The 22,015-nt window shown below is 47.6% G+C and overlaps 1 protein-coding gene across 1 annotated transcript; it reads left to right on the forward strand.

Annotated features, from left to right (window-relative positions):
• The first annotated feature begins 3,000 nt into the window (after nt 1–3,000).
• CELA1 (chymotrypsin like elastase 1) lies at nt 3,001–21,107 on the forward strand. The gene is made up of 8 exons (XM_003252126.2): nt 3,001–3,050; nt 3,753–3,835; nt 5,781–5,881; nt 6,937–7,062; nt 8,241–8,377; nt 9,603–9,748; nt 19,710–19,859; nt 20,957–21,107. Exons 1-8 carry the CDS (start codon nt 3,011–3,013, stop codon nt 20,972–20,974), a joined length of 801 nt encoding a protein of 266 aa, XP_003252174.1. The 5' UTR covers nt 3,001–3,010; the 3' UTR covers nt 20,975–21,107.
• The last annotated feature ends 908 nt before the right edge of the window (nt 21,108–22,015 follow it).

Below are 22,015 nucleotides of genomic sequence, written 5' to 3' on the forward strand. Positions count from 1 at the left end.
CAGTCCTCCCGCCTTGGCTTCCCAAATTGCTGAGATTACAAACATGAACCACCATGCCCGACCAGTGTTTATCTCAAAAGAATTCATTCCTAGAATTGGTATGCAATGTCAGAAGAAATACAATGCCTCGGCCGGGCGCGGTGGCTCACGCCTGTAATCCCAGCACTTTGGGAGGCCGAGGCGGGCGGATCACGAGGTCAGGAGATCGAGACCATCCTGGCTAACACGGTGAAACCCCGTCTCTACTAAAAAATACAAAAAATTAGCCAGGCGAGGTGGCGGGCGCCTGTAGTCCCAGCTACGCGGGAGGCTGAGGCAGGAGAATGGCGTGAACCCCGGGGGGCGGAGCTTACAGTGAGCCAAGATCGCGCCACTGCACTCCAGCCTGGGCGACAGAGCGAGACTCCGTCTCAAAAAAAAAAAAGAAATGCAATGCCTCAAAATTTAAGTCATTGTCTGGCCGGGTGGGTGGCTCACGCCTGCAATCCCAGTACTTTGGAAGGCTGAGGTGGGTGAATCACTTGAGCTCAGGAGTTTGAGACTAGCTTGGGCAACATGGTGAAACCTCATCTCTACAAAAAATACAAAAATTAGCTGGGCATGGTGGCTGGCACCTGTAGTCCAGCTACTTGAGGGGCTGAGGTGAGAGGATCGCTTGAGCCCAGAAGACGGAGGTTGCAGTGAGTTGAGATCATGCCACTGCACTCTGGCATGGGCAACAGAATGAGACCCTGTCTTTAAAAAAGAAAAAATTTAAGCCATTGTCTGTGCCTAACCCTAAGAATTTTTTTTTTTTTTTTTTTTGAGCTGGAGTCTTTCTCTGTTGCCCAGGCTGGAGTGCAGTGGCACAATCTCGGCTCACTGCAACCTCCACCTCCAGGGTTCAAGCAATTCTCCCTGCCACAGCTTCCCAAGGAGCTGGTATTATAGCTCACAGTACAGGGATTACACCACCACACCCGGCTAATTTTTGTATTTTCAGTAGAGATGGGATTTTGCCATGTTGGCCAGGCTGGTCTGGAACTCCTGACCTCAGGTGATCCGGCCCTGCTGTGATGTCAAGAGGTAACCTTCAGGAGGCCCTCAAGCCTCCTCTTGGACTCCTCATCCTGGGGCTAGGGGCCAGAGGAAGCAGGGAAGCCAGAGGAGAATGACAAAAGAGGCCTCGGTTTCCCTAGCGCAGCTCACCCCTCTTCCCTGAGGTCCACTTTGTGCCAGAATGCTGGAGGGCAGGCTGGAGAGCAAGCTCTTCAGGTTATCTGAGCATCAATGTGCAACTCCTCTGAACAGCTCAAGACCCTGAAAAGGTGACTGTGCAGATTCCTTCAAAGAGCATTTTCCAGGGCTCTCCCACCCCTGCAGCCATGAAGCTTGGATTCTGGAGTGTTTAGACAACAAAAGCCCTGGGTAGGCAGGTGATGGTCCTGCTTCTGTCTAGGTTCCTGGCTTCTCCCTGCCTAATTCCAAACTCCATGCATTGCTACCATGACTGCTGCACCCACAGTCCTCTGCTCTGGAGCCTGCAGTGGCTCTGATCATTTTGTGGCCAACCCAAGGGTCCTCTGCCCACCTCAAGACACATTGCAACTCTTTTCTCTCTCTTTTTATTTATTATTTATTTTTTTTTTTTTGAGACAGAGTCTTGCTCTGTCTCCAGGCTGGAGTGCAGCAACCTCCGCCTCCCGGGTTCAAGTGATTCTCCTGCCTCAGCCTCCCGAGTAGCTGGGACTACAGAAGCACGCCACCATGCTCAGCTAATTTTTGTATTTTTATTTGTTTTGTTTGTTTGTTTGTTTTTTGTTTTTTTTTTTTTTTGAGATGGAGTCTCGCTCTGTCGCCCAGGTTGGAGTGCAGTGGCGCGATCTCGGCTCACTGCAAGCTCCGCCTCCCGGGCTCATGCCATTCTCCTACCTGTGCCTCCCGAGTAGCTGGGACTACAGGCGCCTGCCACCACGCCTGGCTAATTTTTTGTATTTTTTTAGTAGAGACGGGGTTTCACCGTGGTCTCAATCTCCTGACCTCGTGATCCGCCCGCCTTGGCCTCCCAAAGTGCTAGGATTACAGGCGTGAGCCACCGCGCCCGGCCAATTTTTGTATTTTTAGTAGAGATGGGGGTTTCACCATGTTGGCCAGGATGGTCTCGATCTCTTGACCTTGTGATCTGCCCGCCTCAGCCTCCCAAAGTGCTGGGATTACAGGCGTAAGCCATCGTGCCCGGCCGCAACTCCTTTCTCTTTCCTCTACGAACTGTGATGGACAAAGCCTTTCATCTCCTGCAGGAACCTCAGCTCTTACCCTCATTCTCCCTCTGCCCTCCACCCTCCATCTACCCTCATAGCCTTCAGACTGTCTTCACATCCCAAGGATCCCCTCCTCTACCCTGCCCCAGATTCTCCTCTGGGAGCCCCTTCTTGGTTCTCCATCTCAGAGGGCCCAAGCCTGTTTCTCAGTACTTTCCTCCCCCAGAATTCTCTCCACTGCATCTACTTAGCTTTTGTGTCTGCATTTACACCTATGCCTGCATCCTGGGGGCACGTGCCATCTCCCTCTTCGGGCAGAGAGAGTTGCTGTGTCTTCCTTACCCTTGCTAACCACTCCCCACTCTTGCACTATCCCCCTGGCCTCCAGCTGCTAGTGCACGGGCAAGTCTCTGCATTTATGGTGCCACTGAGGACGATGAGAGAGTGATGGATGATGAGAGGTGCTCCCTTAGGGAAAAACCAGCCCTGGTTCTCCATCTTATTTCTGAAAAAGAGTTTGTTGGATGCTTTTCAATTAAAAGCAGATGATTAATTCAGCTCTGACCTTGTTCTGTCTTCGAATAACAAATATATTAGTTTACTTGAAAAGAAATATTTTCATTTGTATTTCCATGTCACCTGTGATTTTCCCTGCCTTGCACCCTCAGCCCTGCCAGTTGGCAAGAAGACGGTCAGCAAAGCTGCTGCTAAGAGGAGTATAAAGAGGGCTTGGCCCAAGCAGGAAGGCAGTGGTCTACTCCATCGGCAACATGCTGCGCTTCCTGGTGTTCGCAACCCTGGTCCTTTATGGTAAGTGGATCATGTGGCCTGAGGTCTATAGGGAGGGGGACTTGGGCAGGAGAGTCAGCAAATTTTCCCTAAGTCCAGGCCAGCACCCTGTCCCAGGGCAGGTGGGACGCTCTGCCTGCAGAGCATCCTTTACTCTCCTGGAGGCCAAGATAGAAAAGGTCAGGGCCACTGGCTATTCAGGCCCCTCTGGGTGGCAGGTCCCTGGGCCACAAAGCAGAGAGAAGCCCCATCTGGTAGTGGGGTGGGTCCCTGGGCTTCCCCATCACCCCCATTGACAGGAGGACTTCCTCAGCAGGTGCCTGGCTGGGGTGTGCACTGCAGGCCCTGAACTCTGGAGAATCTTGCCAAAGCATTAGGGGGCTGGTGGGGGTCAAAGAGTTGGGGGGTCTCTTCAGGCCAAAGGGTGATCTTGAGCAAAGAGGAGACCACAAGGAGCCTCTGGGGCCTAGCCTGGTGGTTTTAGAGAAGTCCTTCATAGCATGCCGGAGTTCTGGGAACACCTGGGGGAAACAGAAGGCACCCAGGCACCCCTGTTTTCAAAAGGGCTCAGAGAACTCACAGCTGGGCCCCTCATTCGTTAGAGAGAAACTGTGAATTTGCAGACAAGGCTAACATTCCTCAAAGCACAATCGCCACCCCCCACCCCTACCCCTGGCTGACCCCATGCTTAGACATCACTCACTTTTCTTCTGCCCCACAAAGGACACAGCACCCAGGACTTTCCGGAAACCAACGCCCGCGTAGTCGGAGGGACTGAGGCCGGGAGGAATTCCTGGCCCTCTCAGGTGGGTGTTCCTTCCCAGCCCCAGACTTCCACCCAAATAAGAGCTCAGTGCATGACAGAAGGTATCATGTGTGTTTGTGCATGTCCCTATCAACAAGCAGCTCTCCAAATGTCTAGGTTCTCGATTTTAAAGATGGATGGGATCAGGCTTAGGTGGTTTTCTAAATGCAAAAGGCTTGGAGGAGGGGATTTATACACCAACCACAGTCCCTCTTCAAGCCACACACCCAAACACAAGATACATTTATATTCCCAGCGACAGCACTTGTGCCATGCAAGAAAGACTGGGTGCCAGACACGCACCTTGGACTCCACATACCTTGAAACTCACACGCACACCACTCCACGCTGTGTGTGTCACAATGCTTGCACGCATGCATGCGCACACGCGCACACACACACGTACAGCATGCTGCTTAGTTGGCTATTTAGAGTTTCCACTTTCCTAACAGGGCAGCTGGGCCCTGATTTAAGTGATCTAAATATGTAAACCTGGCAAATTAACTGGTGAAGATCCACACTTTGAGAGGATATCACTGCAATCAGAGTTTTAGCTTATAAAAGTCTGAGCCCCAGTTTTCAGGAGTAGAGCTATTACATAATATGAGGTGCTAGAGGAAGACACATGAACTGATAAAGCAAACATCCTATTGGTATCTCTTTTTTTTTGAGATGGAGTTTCGCTCTAATTGCCCAGGCTAGAGTGCAATGGCATGATCTCGGCTCACTGCAACCTCTGCCTTCTGGGTTCAAGCAATTCTCCTGCATCAGCCTCCTGAGTAGCTGGGATTACAGGCGCCTGTCACCATGCCCAGCTAATTTTTGTATTGTTAGTAGAGACGGGGTTTCACCATGTTGGCCAGGCTGGTCTCAAACTCCTGACCTCAGGTGATCTGCCCACCTCAGCCTCCCAAAGTGCTGGGATTACAGGCGTGAGCCACCGCGCCTGGCCTCCCATTGGTATTTCTAAGTAGTCCCTGAAGTGGGGAGACAGGAGATGTCTTGAAAACACTGAAGGTACAGCTCTGGAGACCTAAGCCTGTTGGGCTTAGGTGATGGAGCAAATCTTTGCCTATAGTTCCTCTTTTTTGGGGGAGGAGAGGGGGCGATGGAGTCTCCCTCTGTCACCAGGCTGCAGTGCAGTGACGCTATCTCAGCTCACTGTAACCTCCACCTCCTGGGTTCAAGCGATTCTCCTGCCTCAGCCTCCTGAGTAGCTGGGACTACAGGTGCATGCCACCACACCCAACTAATTTTTGCATTTTTAGTAGAGATGGGGTTTCACCATGTTGGCCAGGATGGTCTTGATCTCCTGACCTCGTGATCCACCCGCCTCGGCCTCCCAAAGTGCTGGGATCACAGGCGTGAGCCATGGTGCCTGGCCTATAGCCATGGTGCCTGGCCTATAGCCTCTCTTTAAGGGAGAACAGAGGTAGAAGGAGTTGCAATGGGTTCTAGGTCCATTGCAACAACCTAGAGAGATAATGCCAAATACACTGTGTGCCTTTACTTCTCATCCATGTACACAGCAAACATCACCAAACGATGGAGCATCCCTTCCTGCTGACCCCAGAAGCATCCACACACCCCTTATCAATGCCACACTCCAGGTGGCCACTACCAACCAATCAGTAGCAATTGGCAGGTCAGATGAAACCTATTTGCTATCCCTAGCCCAGAAAGAGAATGTTTTGAAGGACAGCAGGACTTTAAGGAGGTGACATGTAGTTTGAGGCAAAGTCTTTTATATTTAATTATTTTTGATGTTGTAGAGGTGAGGTCTCACTATGTTGCCCAGGCTGGTCTCCAGCTCCTAGGCTCAACTGATCCTCCTGCCTCAGTCTTCCAAAGTGCTGGGATTACTGGCATGAGCCACTGCAACTGACCTGGGGCAAAACCATTTGAGAAACACCAACCTATCCCTTCTTTCTTTCCTCCCCATCTAGATTTCCCTCCAGTACCGGTCTGGAGGTTCCTGGTATCACACCTGTGGAGGGACCCTCATCAGACAGAACTGGGTGATGACAGCTGCTCACTGCGTGGATTAGTAAGAAAAACAAAGACGAGCTTTCCTGGGCCCCTGGAAGGGGAAGGGGCTGACCCTTCTGAAGGATGATATAACTTTGCCCTCTCTGGACAGCACTTCAGGGACTGGGCAGTGGCCCCTTTCCTGTTCAGGGCCTGCAGGGAAGTAGTTTGGTGAAAGTACAAACTTTGGAGTCAGGGAGACTCAAATTCAAATCTTGCTCCACCAAATTCTAGCTATGTAGCCTTGGGCAACTATGCCCCCATTCTCCTGTCTCTAAAATGGGCTAAGAACATTTACTTTGTAGAAATGTTGTGAGGATTGAGTAAATATGTAAGTGCCTAGTCAACATCTGACTGATGACTATTTTTTCCTATTTGTCTTGGGCAATGGTTTTCACATTTGAGCATGTGTCAGAATCACCTGGAAGGCACAGATTGCTGGGCCCCACCCAGCAGAGTTTCTAATTTGGTAGGTCCAGGGTGAGGCCTGATAATTTGCATTTCTAACAAGTTTCCAGGTGATGCTCACACTGTGGCCCAGGAACCACGCTTTAAGAATGACTAGCCTAGAAGTCTATGCTTCCTTCAAAATCTTGGTGGCTGAGGCCATTATTTCATTTATGCGCACTACACCTCTCCCAGGTTACAAGATATTCAGCCTATGATGTTAAACCGAGAAAATGAAAGTGATGGTAGTTTTTTTTTCACTTCCACAAGTTAGTCAATTAGGGAATGAAAGAGCTTGTTACTTTCTCATTTTGGAGAGTCTTATATCCCTCCTCTGCCTAGACCAGATAAGATGGGCTCCTGTGCCAACAAAAGAAACAAAACCTGGGCACGGTGGCTCACACCTGTAGTCCCAGCTACTAGGGAAGCTGTGGTGGGAGGATCACTTGAGCCTGGGAGTTTGAAGCCAGCCTGGGCAACACAGCAAAACCCCATCTCTAAAACAAAACAAAAAAAAATTCTTAAATAATAATAATAAAAAAAATGGTTTTTCAACTTTTCTCTAAGTGGGGTAAAGAGAAGGTTTGAGTCCCCTGGATGACTCAGGGCCTCCTTCTCTCATGCCAGCCAGATGACTTTCCGCGTGGTGGCTGGAGACCATAACCTGAGCCAGAATGATGGCACTGAGCAGTACGTGAGTGTGCAGAAGATCGTGGTGCATCCATACTGGAACAGCGATAACGTGGCTGCCGGGTAGGAGCAAGTCCAAGCTGGCCCTGGGCTGGGCGGTGAGGCCTGACTAGCCAACAACTGGCTGCCTTCACCTGTTCTTTCAGAGGGCTAGAGGGATTGCATGGCCTGAAACCTGGTCCGTGGCCTGGCCTGGCCTTTAGTTAAGGAGCCCAGCTGAGCCTGAGAGAGGGCACCATGTCCTAGAGGGAACAATGAGCTGGCTCATTTGTCCAGGAGGACTTTGAGAATTTAGGTTCTGGGCCCAATACTTTGGGAAGCCAAGGCAGGTGGATCACCTGAGGTCAGGAGTTTGAGACCAGCCTGACCAATATGGTGAAACCCTGTCTCTACTGAAAATACGAAAAAAAAAAAAATTAGCCAGGCGTGGTGGCACGTGCCTGTAATCGCTTGATTACAGGAGAATCACTTGAACCCAGGAGGAAGAGGGTACAGTGAGCTGAGATCGCGCCACTGCACTCCAGCCTGGGTGACAGAGTGAAACTCTGTCTCATAAGAAAAAGAGAACTGAGGTTCTGGAGGGCTTAAGAATCTTTGAAGACCTTTAGGATTTGTTGGATCCAGGCTGGTTTGCACAGTGGATTACCTAAAGCCCCTTCTCTGCAGATTTTAATGTTCTGTTTCTATTGGGGGGGGGGTTTATCATTATTTACTATTCACATTATAGAATAGACTCCATCAGCAAAAGTAAATTTCCTAAAGTGAATCTTACACGGGAGAATTGCAAGTTAAGTTGTAAACTTCTGGAAAATAAATAATTAAAATGGTGGTCAATTCTATAGCATGTGGAGGTGGGAGTGGGTTCAAGGAATTGGGATATTCTACTGAGCTTGTAGAGCCACTTAGCCTTTTACATTTTTCTTGTTTGAAAACTCTGCCACCAAGATCACCCCACTCTGCTCCTTTCAGATTCCCCCATTCTCTACTTCCCTGGGTTGCAAAGGTCAGAGCTAGGCTGCAATACCAACGTCCCACCAGCAGATGCTGCTCTTAAACATAGAATGTTTACATGTTAAATTGTAATTGCTCTGGTTTGAGGCTTAGCAAGTGAGCCCCATCCTTCTTCAAAGTTGTCACTTTCCAATTCCACGGGGATACAAATGCTTAGAGAGGGCCAGTGTATATGCTGACCTCAGGGAAGAGCTGATCCCATGAGTGAGCAGTCTCCTTTTCTCCTGCAGCTATGACATCGCCCTGCTGCGCCTGGCCCAGAGCGTTACCCTCAATAGCTATGTCCAGCTGGGTGTTCTGCCCCAGGAGGGAGCCATCCTGGCTAACAACAGTCCCTGCTACATCACAGGCTGGGGCCAGACCAAGAGTAAGTTGCCTACATTGGCACAATCCACCACGGGGATCTTGATTAGGTACCTGAGCTTCTAAGGCACCTTTTTCTGTAGTCCTAGGTGCTTATGGCCAGAGACCAGGAGCTAAAGGAACCATAGATACAATAACTGATGCATTATATCAAGCTAAGAATGGGCTGTGAAGTAGTTGACAGATTCATGGACTCTTAGAACAAAAAAAGACTTTATCAGAGAATTTTTTTTTACCAGCCCCTCATTTTTAAAATTTATTTATTTATTTAGAGACAGGGTGTCACTCTGTCACCCAGGCTGCAACCTCCACTTCCTGGGCTCAAGTGATCCTCCCACCTCAGCCTCCTGAGTAGCTGGGACTATAGGCATGTACCACCACACTCAGCTAATTTTTAAATTTTTTTGTAGAGATGGGATCTCACTATATTGCCTAGGCTGGCCTCGAACTCCTGAGCTTAAGAAATCCTCCCACCTCGGCATCCCAAAGTGCTGGGATTACAGGTATGTGCCACTGCACCCAGCCAGCCCTTCATTTTATACATGAGGAAACCAAGGTCCAAAGAAATTAAGGATCCTTAGCTGAGCGTGGTGGCATGAGTCTGCAGTCCCAGGTACTCAGGAGGCTGAGGAAGGAGGATCGCTTAAGTCTGACCAACACGGAGAAACCCCATCTCTACTAAAAATACAAAATTAGCTGGGCACGGTGGTGCATGCCTGCAATCCCAGCTACTAGGCAGGCTGAGGCAGGAGAATCTCTTGAACCTGGGAGGCAGAGGTTGTGGTGAGCCGAGATTGCTCCATTGCACTCCAGCCTGGGCAACAAGAATGAAACTCCATCTCAAAAAAAAAAAAAAAATGGAAACAAGCATGCACAATCCCAGTTCTGCTCCATGGAGCTTGCAGGAGGAAACAGAACAGACAGATAAATCATCCACAAATAAGGCCATTCCATGGCGCAACTAAGTTATCCACGAGTGAAAAGAAGCAGGAGTGGGGTTGGTGGCTTGGAGCCTAGGTACAGTAAGCAGGGCTGCCTCCCTGAGGGAAGGGTCCTGTGCGGCCATATAAAGAGAGAAGACAGAGGATCCACCACATGCAACAGGGAGAGAGAAGGAGTTTGCCCTGAGTTCAGCTTTCACTCGAGTTTGGGAAGGTGTGGCAGGGGTGGAAGGTTTTTCCGCTGGACCACATCTGGAGCTGACTGCCAATGCTGTGTGTCTTGTTCAGCCAATGGGCAGCTGGCCCAGACCCTGCAGCAGGCTTACCTGCCCTCTGTGGACTATGCCATCTGCTCCAGCTCCTCCTACTGGGGCTCCACTGTGAAGAACACCATGGTGTGTGCTGGTGGAGATGGAGTTCGCTCTGGATGCCAGGTGAACACTTGCAGGGGGTCCCACCCCAGGTCCCGCCACTCTTTGCCTATCCCTCCACCCCTCTTCCTCGCCTCCCTATTCCACACTTACTCTTAGTCCTACACAGACTCGATTTTCTACTCTGGCGTCTAAGTGAGAATGATCCTGTGCTGGTAACTCTACACATGCAGAAACTCGTAAGTTGAAAGGAACCTTAAAATTGATCTTGCTCGATGCCCTCACTTCAAAGTTCGTACGTGGCCCAACATTTGTATGTTGTTGTTGGTATATGTGTGTGTTCTTAGAATTTGTTACCTAGATTTTTTTTTGAGATGGAGTTTTGCTCTTGTTGCCCAGACTGGAGTGCAATGGGACGATAGCTCACCGCAACCTCTGCCTCCGGGTTCAAGCAATTCTCCTGCCTCAGCCTCCCAAGTAGCTGGGATTACAGGCATGAGCCACCACGCCTGCCTATTTTTTGTATTTTTAGTAGAGACAGGGTTTCTCCATGTTGGTCAGGCTGATCTCGAACTCCTCACCTCAGGTGATCCACCCGCCTTGGCCTCCCACAGTGCTGGGATTACAGGCGTGAGCCACCACGCCCAGCCAAATTTGTTACCTAGATTTTTTAATGGCAGCGATGGAGCTGAGCCTGGAGAGGTGGTTGTGATGGTGTATAAGCAGTACCCTGCCCCCTCTTACCTATCAGTCCAACTTCTCCTGCAGTTCCTCTACCACCATCCTTTACCCCAGTGATATTTCTGGCAGTATGTACAGGTGAGTTTGATAGGGGAAAGTGCACAAAATAATTTTATAATAGCTTATATATGACAAATATAACCTTCCTCTATTTTGACAAGATCAATCAGCCATAAACTATCTTACAGATTTCTCTTTTTAAGCTTTTTAAATTATTATTATTTTAATATAGAGATGGGGTCTTGCTTTGTGGCCCAGGCTGGTCTCAGACTCCAGGGCTCAAGTGATCCTCCCACCTCGGCCTCCCAAAGTGCTGGGAATACAGGTGTGAGCCACCATGCCCCACCCCAGATTTCTTAATGCAGTTTAACAACTGTTCATTAGATACCCACTATATGCCAGGCATTGTGCTAAGTGCTAAGGACACAAAGATGGATCAAACAGTGTCAAGTAAAGAAACTAGAGGCGCAGACATACAATAGAACATTGTAATACAATATGGTTAAGTGTTAATAATCAGGATGTGCACAGGTGATATGGAAGCCCAAGAGTAGGTACTTACCTCTACCTACTGGGGCCAGAAAAGAGCTGCCTTCCCCAAGAAAGTAGAATCTGTAGTGGGTCCTGAGGGGTAAATAGGAATAGGCCAGGCAAAAAGGAGAAAACACATTCAGAGGGAGGGAACGGCATGAATAAAGGCAGGGGGCCAAGAAACAACCTAGAGTACATAGAGAATTATGGGGCATTCCCTGAGGCTAGAGTAGAGCAGAGGCTAGAGGTCCACAATCCAAATCTAGCTCACTGCTTGTTTTTATATGGCCCATGAGCTTAGAACAGTTATTACATTTCTATATATATATATATATGTATGTGTGTGTGTGTATATATATATTTTTTTTCCTGAGATGGAGTCTTACTCTGTCGCCCAGACTGGAGTGCAGTGGTGCAATCTCAGCTCACTGAAACCTCTGCCTCCCGGGTTCAAGCAATTCTTCTGCCTCAGCCTCCCGAGTAGCTGGGATTACAGGCACGCACCACCACATCCGCTAATTTTTGTATTTTTAGTAGAGACAGGATTTCACCATGTTGGCAAGGCTGGTCTCAAACTGGCTGGTCTCGGACTCCTGACCTCGTGATCCACCTGCCTCTGCCTCCCAAAGTGCTGGGATTACAGGCGTGAGCCACCGCGCCTGGCTGTATATATATATATATATATATATATATATATATATATATATTTTTTTTTGAGACAGGGTCTCACTCTGTTGCCCAGGCTGGAGTTCAGTTGTACCATCATGGTTCACTATAACCTCTGCCTCCTAGGCTCAAGTGATTTTCCCACCTCAGCCTCCCTAGTAGCTGGGACTACAGGCACACACCACCACACCCAGCTAATTTTTTGTATTTTTTGTAGAGACAGGGTTTCACCGTGTTGCCCAGGCTGGGATTATTACATTTATTAATGGTAAGGAAAAAAATCAGAATAATAATACGTCATGACACATGAAAAATATATAAAATGTCAGTGCCCATAAATAACATTTCATTGGAACACAGTCACAGTGTCACAGTTGCTCATTTACAAACTGTTTATGGCTGCTTTTTTTTTTTTTAAGAGACAAGGTCTTGCTCTATCACTCAGGCTGGAGTGCAGTGGTGTCATCTTGGCTCACTGCAGCCTCAACTTCCTGGGCTCAAATGATCCTCCCACCTCAGCCTCCCAAGTAGCTAGGATCACAGGCACATGCCATCACACCCAGCTAATTTTGTTTTGTTTTTGGTGGTGACAAGGTCTCACTATGATGCCCAGGCTGGTCTTGAACTCCTGGCCTCAAGCAATCCTCCTGCCTTGGCCTCCTAGAGTGCTGGGATTATAGGCGTGAGGCACCATGCCCAGCCTATGGCTGCTTTTGTACTACAACACAAAGTAGTTGCAACCAAGGCTGTATGGCCTGCAAAGCCTGAAATATGTACTGTTTGGCCCTTAACAGAAGAGGTTTGCTGACCCCTGGGCTAGAATAGAAGCTACTACCATACTAGGAAATGTCAGGAGGTAAGACTAGAGAGGCAAGCAAGAGCTGTACAACTCAGGGCTTCAAATGCCAGGCTTGGGGACATAAACCTTATCTCTTGGGCATTGGGAAGCCATCGAAGACTTCTAAACAGGAGACTGGCACAACCAGATTCACCTTTTAGAAGTGTTCTTTAGGCATGTTTCTGAAGAAGGCAAGAGAGGCAGGGAGATTGCCTAGAGGGCTATTGCAATGATCTAAGCAAGAAATTTGAGGGCCTGAATTAAGGCAGTGGTGATAGGAACCGGAGGAGGGAAGGAGGAGGATCTGGAACAACAGCCAAGCATCTGGTTTAAGTGATTTGGGGGAGGGCGTTGTTGCCCTGAGACAAGATTTACAGAGTTTGAGAGAGAAGATGAGTTTGGTTCTGGACAAGCTTTGCCTGAGATCCCAGTGGGACATTCAGGTATAGCGACCGGTAAGAAATTTGGTGTTTTTTTGTGTTTTGTTTGAGATGGAGTCTCCCTCTCTCACCCAGGCTGGAGTGCAGTAGCGTGATCTCAGATCACCACCCCCCTCTGTCTCACAGGCTCAAGTGATTCTACTACCTCAGGTTCCTGAGTAGCTGGGATTACAGGCATGTGCCACACCACCCGGCTAATTTTTGTATTTTTAGTAGAGACGGGGTTTCCCCATGTTGGCCAGGCTAAGTCTCAAACTCCTGACCTCAGCCTCCCAAAGTGCTGGGATTACAGGCATGAGCCACCACGCCTGGCCAAGAAATTAGATAGAAAGAGTGGGGCCTGGGGGAAGACCTGAGATACCCACTGAGAACAAATCAGATCCCATCCCAGGGAAAAACTGTCCAATGAAAAAAGAGCAGTGGGTTGGGAAAGAAATGTCAGAACATAAATACTTGAGTGTTTCAGGGATAGGTGGAGGACAAAGAAACCACTAGGATCTAAGAAAGGAGAAGTAGATGTAAGATAAAAACCTGGCAATAAGGGTATTATGAAATCTCAGGAAGTACTTACAGATATCACATAATATACAATTCACCCAGAAGCCGCAGTAGATAAGAGCTGAAAGTGGCCACTTTGGCAATTGTAACCTTGGCAAGAGCAGTTTCAGTGGAGTGGTGAGGGCAGAAGCTTGTCCGAAGGGTAAGGAATAAAGAGGCAATAAGAAATATAACCGGCCGGGTGTAGTGGCTCATGCCTGTAATCCCAAGATTTTGGCAGATTGAGGCAGGAGGATCGCTTGAGCCCAGGAGTTAGAGACCAGCCTGGGAAACTGGTAGGGAGACTTCATCTCTACGAAAATTTTAAAAATTAGCTGGATGTGGTGGCATGCACCTGTAACCCCAGCTACTTGGAAGGCTGAGGTGGGAAGATCACTTGAGCCGAGGAGTTCGAAGCTGCCGTGAGCTATGATTGCACCACTGCACTCCAGCCTGGACAACAGAGTGAGACCCTGTCTCAAAAGAGGACAAAAAAAAAAAAAAAGGAAGAACAAAAAAAGTCTGGTAGCTTTAAGGACAGCAAGTCATGGAGGGAGTGGATCTTCTAAGAGAAGAAAATTGGCCGGGAGCGCCTGTAATATCAGTGCTTTGGGAGGCCATGGCGGGCAGATCACAACGTCAGGAGTTCGAGACCAGCCTGGCCAGCACGGTGAAACCCCATCTCTACTAAAAATACAAAAACGTAGCCAGGCATGGTGGCGTGTGCCTGTAATCCTAGCTACTCAGGAGGCTGAGGCAGGAGAATTGCTCAAACCTAGGAGGCAGAGGTTGCAGTGAGCCGAGATAGCACCACTGCAGTCTAGCCTGGGTGACAGAGTGAGACTCCGTCTCAAAAAAGAAAGGAGAAAAGAAAATTGAGTGCATAAATAGGCAGAGAGGAAAGAATCCTGTAGAGTCAGAGAGAGGTAATAATAATAATGGATGGCACAAGATCCCACAGAAGAAAGAGATGGAACTAAGAGCACAGGTGGAGCTGGCTGTGAACAGGAAAAGGGATACCAGATGCACACAGACATAGGAAAGTTTGCAGGATTTGGTAGCCGAACGTTGGCAGGTGTTCTACATTATTGCTTCTAGTTACTCATGAACTAGGAGGAGTCAGCTTGACTGCTGAAAATGAAGGGGAAAGGGTTGTATGGGTCTGGAATAGTTAGTGTGAATGGGAGGATAGTTCTCCAAGATGTTGCTGACTGGCTGTTTGGAGACCAGACTACGACCACATGAATACATGATTCACTCTGTTTTACTCAAAGACGGTTTCCTGCATGATTGGGGTAAAAGGACAGGATTGCAGATCAACTGCAAGGTCCAAACTAGATGGAGGAGCGAGAGAAGCTGGCAGGCTGGCTGAAACTATAAAATGAAAGGATTAGGCCAGGTGCGGTGGATCATGCCTGTAATCCCAGCACTTTGAGAGGCCAAGGCAGGCACATCACGAGGTCGGGATATCGAGACCATCCTGGCTAACACAGCGAAACCCCATCTCTACTAAAAATACAGAATATTAGCCGGGCGTGGTGGCGGGCACCTGTAGTCCCAGCTACTCGGGAGGCTGAGGAAGGAGAATGGTGTGAATCGGGGAGGTGGAGCTTGCAGTGAGCTGAGATCGTGCCACTGGACTCCAGCCTGGGCAACAGAACAAGACTCTGTCTCAAAGAAAAAAAAAGGATTAAAAAGTTTTTTGTGTGTATGTGTACAAAGAACCATGGAAATAAAGTAGCCAATTCATCCTAGTTTGCCCTAGACTTTCCTGGTATTAACATTTAAAAGTCCTGTATCCCAGGGACTCTACATGGGAATAAGGGGGAAAATAGACTAATGCATAATGCAACCTCTTCTAGGCCCTCATCAGCCAGCTTCACCTATAACCTCCTAAGGTTTAAACTTTCTGAGTGAATACACATGCCTGTGCTCTCCCATAAGCCCTGACCTCTAAAAAACGAGTGCTTTTCTTCTGGCTGCCACTCCAAATTGACAATTCTTGGAGGCAATTGTGTCCCCAGGTCCCTCCCCACTGGAGTTTCTCAAATAGTGTGTCTTCTGGGCTTTCACAGTTCTGGGTCTCAACCCTTCTCCTCAGAGTGGACTCACTTAGAACCTCCCATTTCAATCAGCCCATCCCCACTGATTTCTTTTCCAACTCTTCTTTCTGCTCTAAAATCCTCAGCCACACCCTCCCTCTCTCCAGAGGCTTGGTCTTTTTTTGGGTCAATTAGCATAAGACAATAGTATTATATACAATTCATTTATCTATCATTCCTCTAGCCCCTGAAATACTCTCAAATCCCTAATAGAATTTAGGTGGAAGAGATTGTTTGGCGTACAATAATCTAAAGAAAACAGTCTTTCCTAAATAGCAGTTAGGGTGGAGTACAGGTAGTTCTACTTTAAAATAATTACCCTTGGTTCATGCCTATAATCCCAGCACTTTGGGAGGCTGAGGTGGGAGATCACTGAAACTCAGGAGTTAGAGATTAGCCTCAGCAACATAGGGAGACCCTGTCTCTGCAAAAACTTAAAAAATTAGCTGGGCGAGGTGGCGCACACTGTGGTCCCAGCTACTTGGGATGCTGAAGTGGGAGGATTGCTTGAGCCCAGGAGATTGAAATTGCGGTGAGCTATGATCATACCACTGCACTCCAGCCTGGGCAGAGGCTCTGTCTTAAAACAAAACAAAACAAAAACAGTAGGGCTCAGTGGCTCATGTCTGTAATCCCAGCACTTTGGGAGGCCACAGTGGGTGGATCACCAGAGGTCAGGAGTTCAAGACCAGCCTGACCAACATAGGGAAACCCCATCTCTACTAAAAATACAAAATTAGCCAGGCGTGGTGGTGCATGCCTGTAATCCCAGCTACTTGGGAGGCTGAGGCAGGAGAATTGCTTGAACCTGGGAGGCGGAAGTAGCAGTGAGCTGAGATCATGCCATTACACTCCAGCCTGGGCAACAAGAGTGAAACTCAGTCTCAAAAACAACAACAAAAAATTAACGGGGAGTGGGGCTGCATGTCTGTAGTCCCAGCTACTCCGGCAGCTGAGGCAGGAGAATCACCTGAACCCGGGAGATGGTTGCAGTGAGCCGAAATGGCACTACTGCACTCCAGCCTGGGCGACAGAGCGAGACTCCGTCTCAAAACAAACACACACACAGAATTATCCCAATTTGAAATTTTGGTCTCTTTCCCTAGTTTTTTTTAAGTTTTACTTTTGTTTGTTTGTTTTTGAGACAGAGTCTTGCTCTGTCGCCCAGGCTGGAGTACAGTGGCATGATCTCAGCTCACTGCAACCTCCTCCTCCTGGGTTCTTGTGCCTCAGCCTCCTCAGTAGCTGGGATGACAGGCATGAGCCACCATACCTGGCTAATTTTTTTTGTATTTTTATATTTTTTGTATTTCGCTATGTTGGCCAGGCTGGTCTCAAACTCCAGGCCTCATGTGATTCACCCACCTCAGCTTCCCAAAGTGCTGGGATTACAGGTGTAAGCCACCACACGTAGCCCCAAGTTTTACTTTTTATTGAAGCTTAAATTGGCAAATAAGATTATGGGGCTCAATAATAGAAAAGAATAGCTACTCTAGTTCTCCCACCCCATGGGAGGCCACTTTCAACTCTTCAGCTGATTCTTCTGGTGTCTACCTCTATATCTTTAAAATTATATACTTACACTGCTATTTTTCAGTTCAGACATTATGGCAGATGTGATTCTATTTTTTATATACACATACCTGCCCTCCAAGCATGACATTTTCTGATCACCATCTCAACCTCTCAAAATATTTTGGTTAGATCAACATTCGGTATTTACTATGATTATATAAAATGCTATTTACAACAAAATCATGTAATATATTCTAGGTTTACTTTTCATTTGCTGCATAACTTTTTTTTTTTTTTAAGAGACAGGATCTTACTCTGTCACCCAGGCTGGAGTGCAGTAGCACAATCACAGCTCACTGCAGCCTTTAATTTCTGGGCTCAAGAAATCCTCCCACCTCAGTCTCCTGAGTAGCCAGGACTACAGGCACATGCTACCACACTCAGCTGATTTTTTTAAATTTTTTAATAGAGATGGGGGTCTCGGTTTGTACCCCAGGCTGGTCTCAAACTCCTGGCTTTAGCTTGAGCAGTCCTCCTGCCTCAGCCTCCCAAAGTGCTGGGATTACAGTCATAAACCACCAAGGTCAGCCCTTGCTGCACAACTTTTTCCATTTTTTCAATTTCTGTTAATAATCGTCTTTTTCATTTGCTTAATATAGTCAATTTTTCATTAATTCAACCCCACACACTCCACTAATTTGTTAAGTGACCTATATCATCTTCTCTTGACCTGGTGGTCTATGTGGATCTATTTGCATTCGTTGTGAGGGACACTTAATGGGTGGGTTTTCCTGGAAACTCTAGACCTTTGATCCAGAAAATGTTGTTTATTTGTTGATTTCCTCCCACTCTATTTTTACTTTTCTCTTTCTAGAATTTCTGTTATTCACATGTTTACCTCCTAAGCTGGTCCTCTTGTTTTCTCTATATCTTGTTTGTTCTACCTTATGTTCCAACTCTTCCAGTCTCTCATTTCTATATCTATCAAATTTGTAATTTCCAAAGGCTCTTTTTGCTGTCTGAATGTTGTTTAGTAGTATGCCATTCTTGTATCATGGATGCATATTAGTCATGTTTTTTGTTTGTTTGTTTGTTTGTTTTGAGACGGAGTCTCGCTCTGTCGCCCAGGCTGAAATGCAGTAGTGCAATCTTGGCTCACTACAACCTCCGGCTCCTGGGATCAAGCAATTCTCCTGCCTCAGCCTCCTGAGTAGCTGGGATTACAGGCATGTACCACCACGCCCGGCTAATTTTTGTATTTTTAGTAGAGTTTTAGGGGTTTCACTGTGTTGGCCTAGTCTTGAACTCCTGACCTCAGGTAATCCGCCCGCCTCAGCCTCCCAAAGTGCTGGGATTACAGGTGTGAGCCACCACGCCCAGCCTATTAGTTATGGTTTTATTGCTTGTTTTCTTCTCCCTGCATAGTCTTGGTTGACTTCATTTTTTATTTAGCTCCTTGTTTCTTTGTTTCAATCTTTATTTTTATATAAGAGGCATTCTTCTTTTTTTTTTTTTTTTGAGACAGAGTCTCACTCTGTCGCCCAGGCTGGAGTCCAGTGGTGCGATCTCGGCTCACTGCAAGCTCTGCCTCCCGGGTTCACGCCATTCTCCTGCCTCAGCCTCCCGAGTAGCTGGGACTACAGGTGCCTGCCACCACGTCCAGCTAATTTTTTCTATTTTTAGTAGAGACGGGGTTTCACCATGTTAGCCAGGATGGTCTCGATCTCCTGACCTCGTGATCCACCCGCCTCAGCCTCCCAAAGTGCTGGGATTACAGGCATGAGCCACCGCGCCCGGTTAGAGACATTCTTTAGATGTTTAGTGATCCTTAACCATCTGCTTTTATTTCAGAGTGGGGGTGGTATTTTTACCCAGAGTGGGTGGGCTGATTGGTAGCTCTGAGCCTTAGATGGGGTTCATCAATAGTGGATTCCCTGTCAGGTGATCTAGCTAGGCCATTTTAGTGAAGGACCTCCAATGTCAGTATCTTTAGGTCTTTCCTCTTGGATTGTTCAGTTTTTCCAGAGAAGTATCTTCCCATTTTATGTGTGGCATTATGGACCTGGCATTCTGGAAGCTGAGTAAGAAGGGAGGCAAGATCATATTCCATAAACCCAGGTTCCCAATTGAGCACGTAACCTAATACATCACTTTCCGCTTCATTCCAGTTTAGTTTAGCATGTTTTGACTGCCAAGTCTAAATACTTGGTCAAATTATACCCATTGGTCTAAATGCTGGGGATAAGGAAATTATTAGAATGCCCTATTTTTGCCACCCCAGGTTCAATTTAAGCTGATAAAAGTGAATGAACTTTAGATATTTAAAGTTCTATGCTAGCATTGTGGAGAGGAAAGATCTTGGTAAGAGTTTTTGTCTCAGGAAGCTCATAGACATGTGTGAGGAGGTACAAACAAATTATGAAACCAAACTACAAGGCAGAACATGAAATAAGTGCAGCAAAACAGAAGAAGTATTGTGGTTGTTTAGAAAGGAAGAAGAGATTCATTTTGATTGTGGGGACATGAAGGAAGTGGAGATTTGCATTGGAGCTTTAAAACTGTACCGAATTTCACAACCAGAGACAGGGGGCGGGAGGAGTGCAAGCAAAAGACCGAAGATCTGGAGTTTAGGATCCTGTTTCTCCTCCCTGCAGGGTGACTCTGGGGGCCCCCTCCATTGCTTGGTGAATGGCAAGTATTCTGTCCATGGAGTGACCAGCTTTGTGTCCAGCCAGGGCTGTAATGTCTCCAGGAAGCCTACAGTCTTCACCCGGGTCTCTGCTTACATCTCCTGGATAAATGATGTGAGTCCTCTCAAATGATGGGTTGAAATGGGGTCACCTGGAGACCCACGCACTGGCTGGGTTGGGGAACAAACGTTGGATGGACTGGGCAAGCCGTCATCTTCCTTACCACATCCATGTGTTTACTCCCTTCCCTTCCTTCCATAGTGTACTTTCCCTCAGTAATGCTGCCATCCTGAATTCCCTCCCCTCCACATACCCACAGAGCAGACTTCGCTGTATTGTTTATTGCTTAGGGTAAGAAGTGGCAACATCAGATCTGAATCAGGGACATATCAGTGCCTTCCTAAGTCAAAGCCCAGGGAAAAACAAGTTCAGAAAGGCCTCCGTACTCCTAGGCAAGGGAAGGAGGCACCGACTTCCTCTCCCACAAGGTCTTTCTAAGGACATCATGATAATTTGCTCTAACTGTTTTTTTTTTTTTTTTTTTTTTTTGAGACAGAGTCTTACTCTGTCACCCAGGCTGGAGTGCAGTGGCTTGATCTCGGCTCACTGCAGCCTCTGCCTCCTGGGTTCAAGTGATTCTCCTGCCTCAGCCTCCCAAGTAGTTGGGATTATAGGCATGCACCACCACACCTGGTTAATTTTTTTTTTTGTATTTGTAGTAGAGATTGGGTTTCACCATGTTGGTCAGGCTGGTCTTGAACTCCTGACCTCAAGTGATCCACCTGCCACCCAAAGTGCTGGGATTACAGGCATGAGTCACAGCGCCCGGCCTGCTCTAATTTTTGACAGGTTTTACCACCATAAATAATGCTTGAGAGTTAGGTGAGGCTCTGCCTACACTGACCTGGTGGAAAGGCCACACAACACTTTCACTGTGCCCTCCACCCTTCAAACACATTCTGGAGCCTTGTGTATTAATCTTGGCTCACGGCCATTTCAAGGTCTGTCTTTGCCACTGTATTCTGGGTATGCACCTATAACACTGAGCTGTCCTATCACAGTTGAGGCTGACTTCCTGCTTCCCTGTCCCCTACACCCTGTCAACTTCCCATAAACCCAGTACAAAACCATACTTAACTGGGAGCCCTGAGGAAACAAGAAAGGAGGTAGGCAGGAGTTACTGACTGTGGACATAACTGTCTTTCCTTCAGGTCATTGCCTCCAACTGAACATTTTCCTGAGTCCAACGACCTTCCCAAAATGGTTCTTAGATCTGCAACAGGACTTGCCATCAAAAAGTAAAACACATTCTAAAAGACTATTGAGCCATTGATAGAAAAGCAAATAAAACTAGATATACATGATCATACTGTGTCTATTTGTAATTAAGCCCTCCAGAGCAGGGGTCCCTATGCCTGATGATCTGTCACTGTCTCCCATCACCCCCAGATAGGACCATCTATTTGTAGGAAAACAAGCTCAGGTCTCCCACTGATTCTACATTATGGTGAGTTGTATAATTAGTTCACTATATATTACAATGTAATAATAATAGAAATATAGTACACAATAAATGTAATGCCCTTGAATCATCTCGAAACCATCCCCCACCCTGGTTCGTGGAAAATTGTCTTCCACGAAACGGGTCCCTGATGCCAAAAAGGTTGGGGACCACTGATTTAGAAGAAATGCAGTTATCGGATCCAAGTTGGATTTCACCACATCTGCAGGCTGGGTCTTCCCTTTGCTGCTACCTCTACCAGTCCATAATACAAACCCAGTGGGAGTAGCTTTATGTTATCAATTTTGGGTTACTTTAGGATCTACCTATCCACTAATTTGTCCATCTGCCCTATTCCTGTGGATATTTGCTATATTTGAAGGCACAGAGCGCTTTAAAAAGTTGCCAAGTGGGCCGGGCGCAGTGGCTCACGCCTGTAATCCCAGCACTTTGGGAGGCTGAGGCAGGTGGATCACCTGAGGGCAGGAGTTCGTGACCAGCCTGGCCAACATAGCGAAACCCCGTCTCTACTAAAAAAATACAAAAATTAGCTGGGTGTGGTGGTGGGCGCCTATAATTCCAGCTACTCGGGAGGCTGAGGCAGGAGAATCACTTGAACCCGGGAGGTGGAGGTTGCAGTGAGCCAAGATTGCACCATTGCACTCCAGCCTGGGCAACAAGAGCGAAAGACCATCTCAAAAAAAAAAAAAAGTTTCTGAGTGGGCTGGGTACGGTGGCTCATGCCTGTAATCCCAGCACTTTGGGAGGC

This window comes from Nomascus leucogenys, chromosome 8 (genome assembly GCF_006542625.1).
Source record: "Nomascus leucogenys isolate Asia chromosome 8, Asia_NLE_v1, whole genome shotgun sequence".
Lineage (NCBI taxonomy): Eukaryota > Metazoa > Chordata > Mammalia > Primates > Hylobatidae > Nomascus > Nomascus leucogenys.

Excerpts from the sequence above, each read along its gene's own strand:
- CELA1 (XM_003252126.2), top strand. The coding sequence starts at position 3,011 with ATGCTGCGCTTCCTGGTGTTCGCAACCCTGGTCCTTTATG. Across the intron at positions 8,378-9,602 it reads AGGCTGGGGCCAGACCAAGA|CCAATGGGCAGCTGGCCCAG; the intron begins GTAAGTTGCCTA and ends TGTCTTGTTCAG. Across the intron at positions 9,749-19,709 it reads GAGTTCGCTCTGGATGCCAG|GGTGACTCTGGGGGCCCCCT; the intron begins GTGAACACTTGC and ends TCCTCCCTGCAG.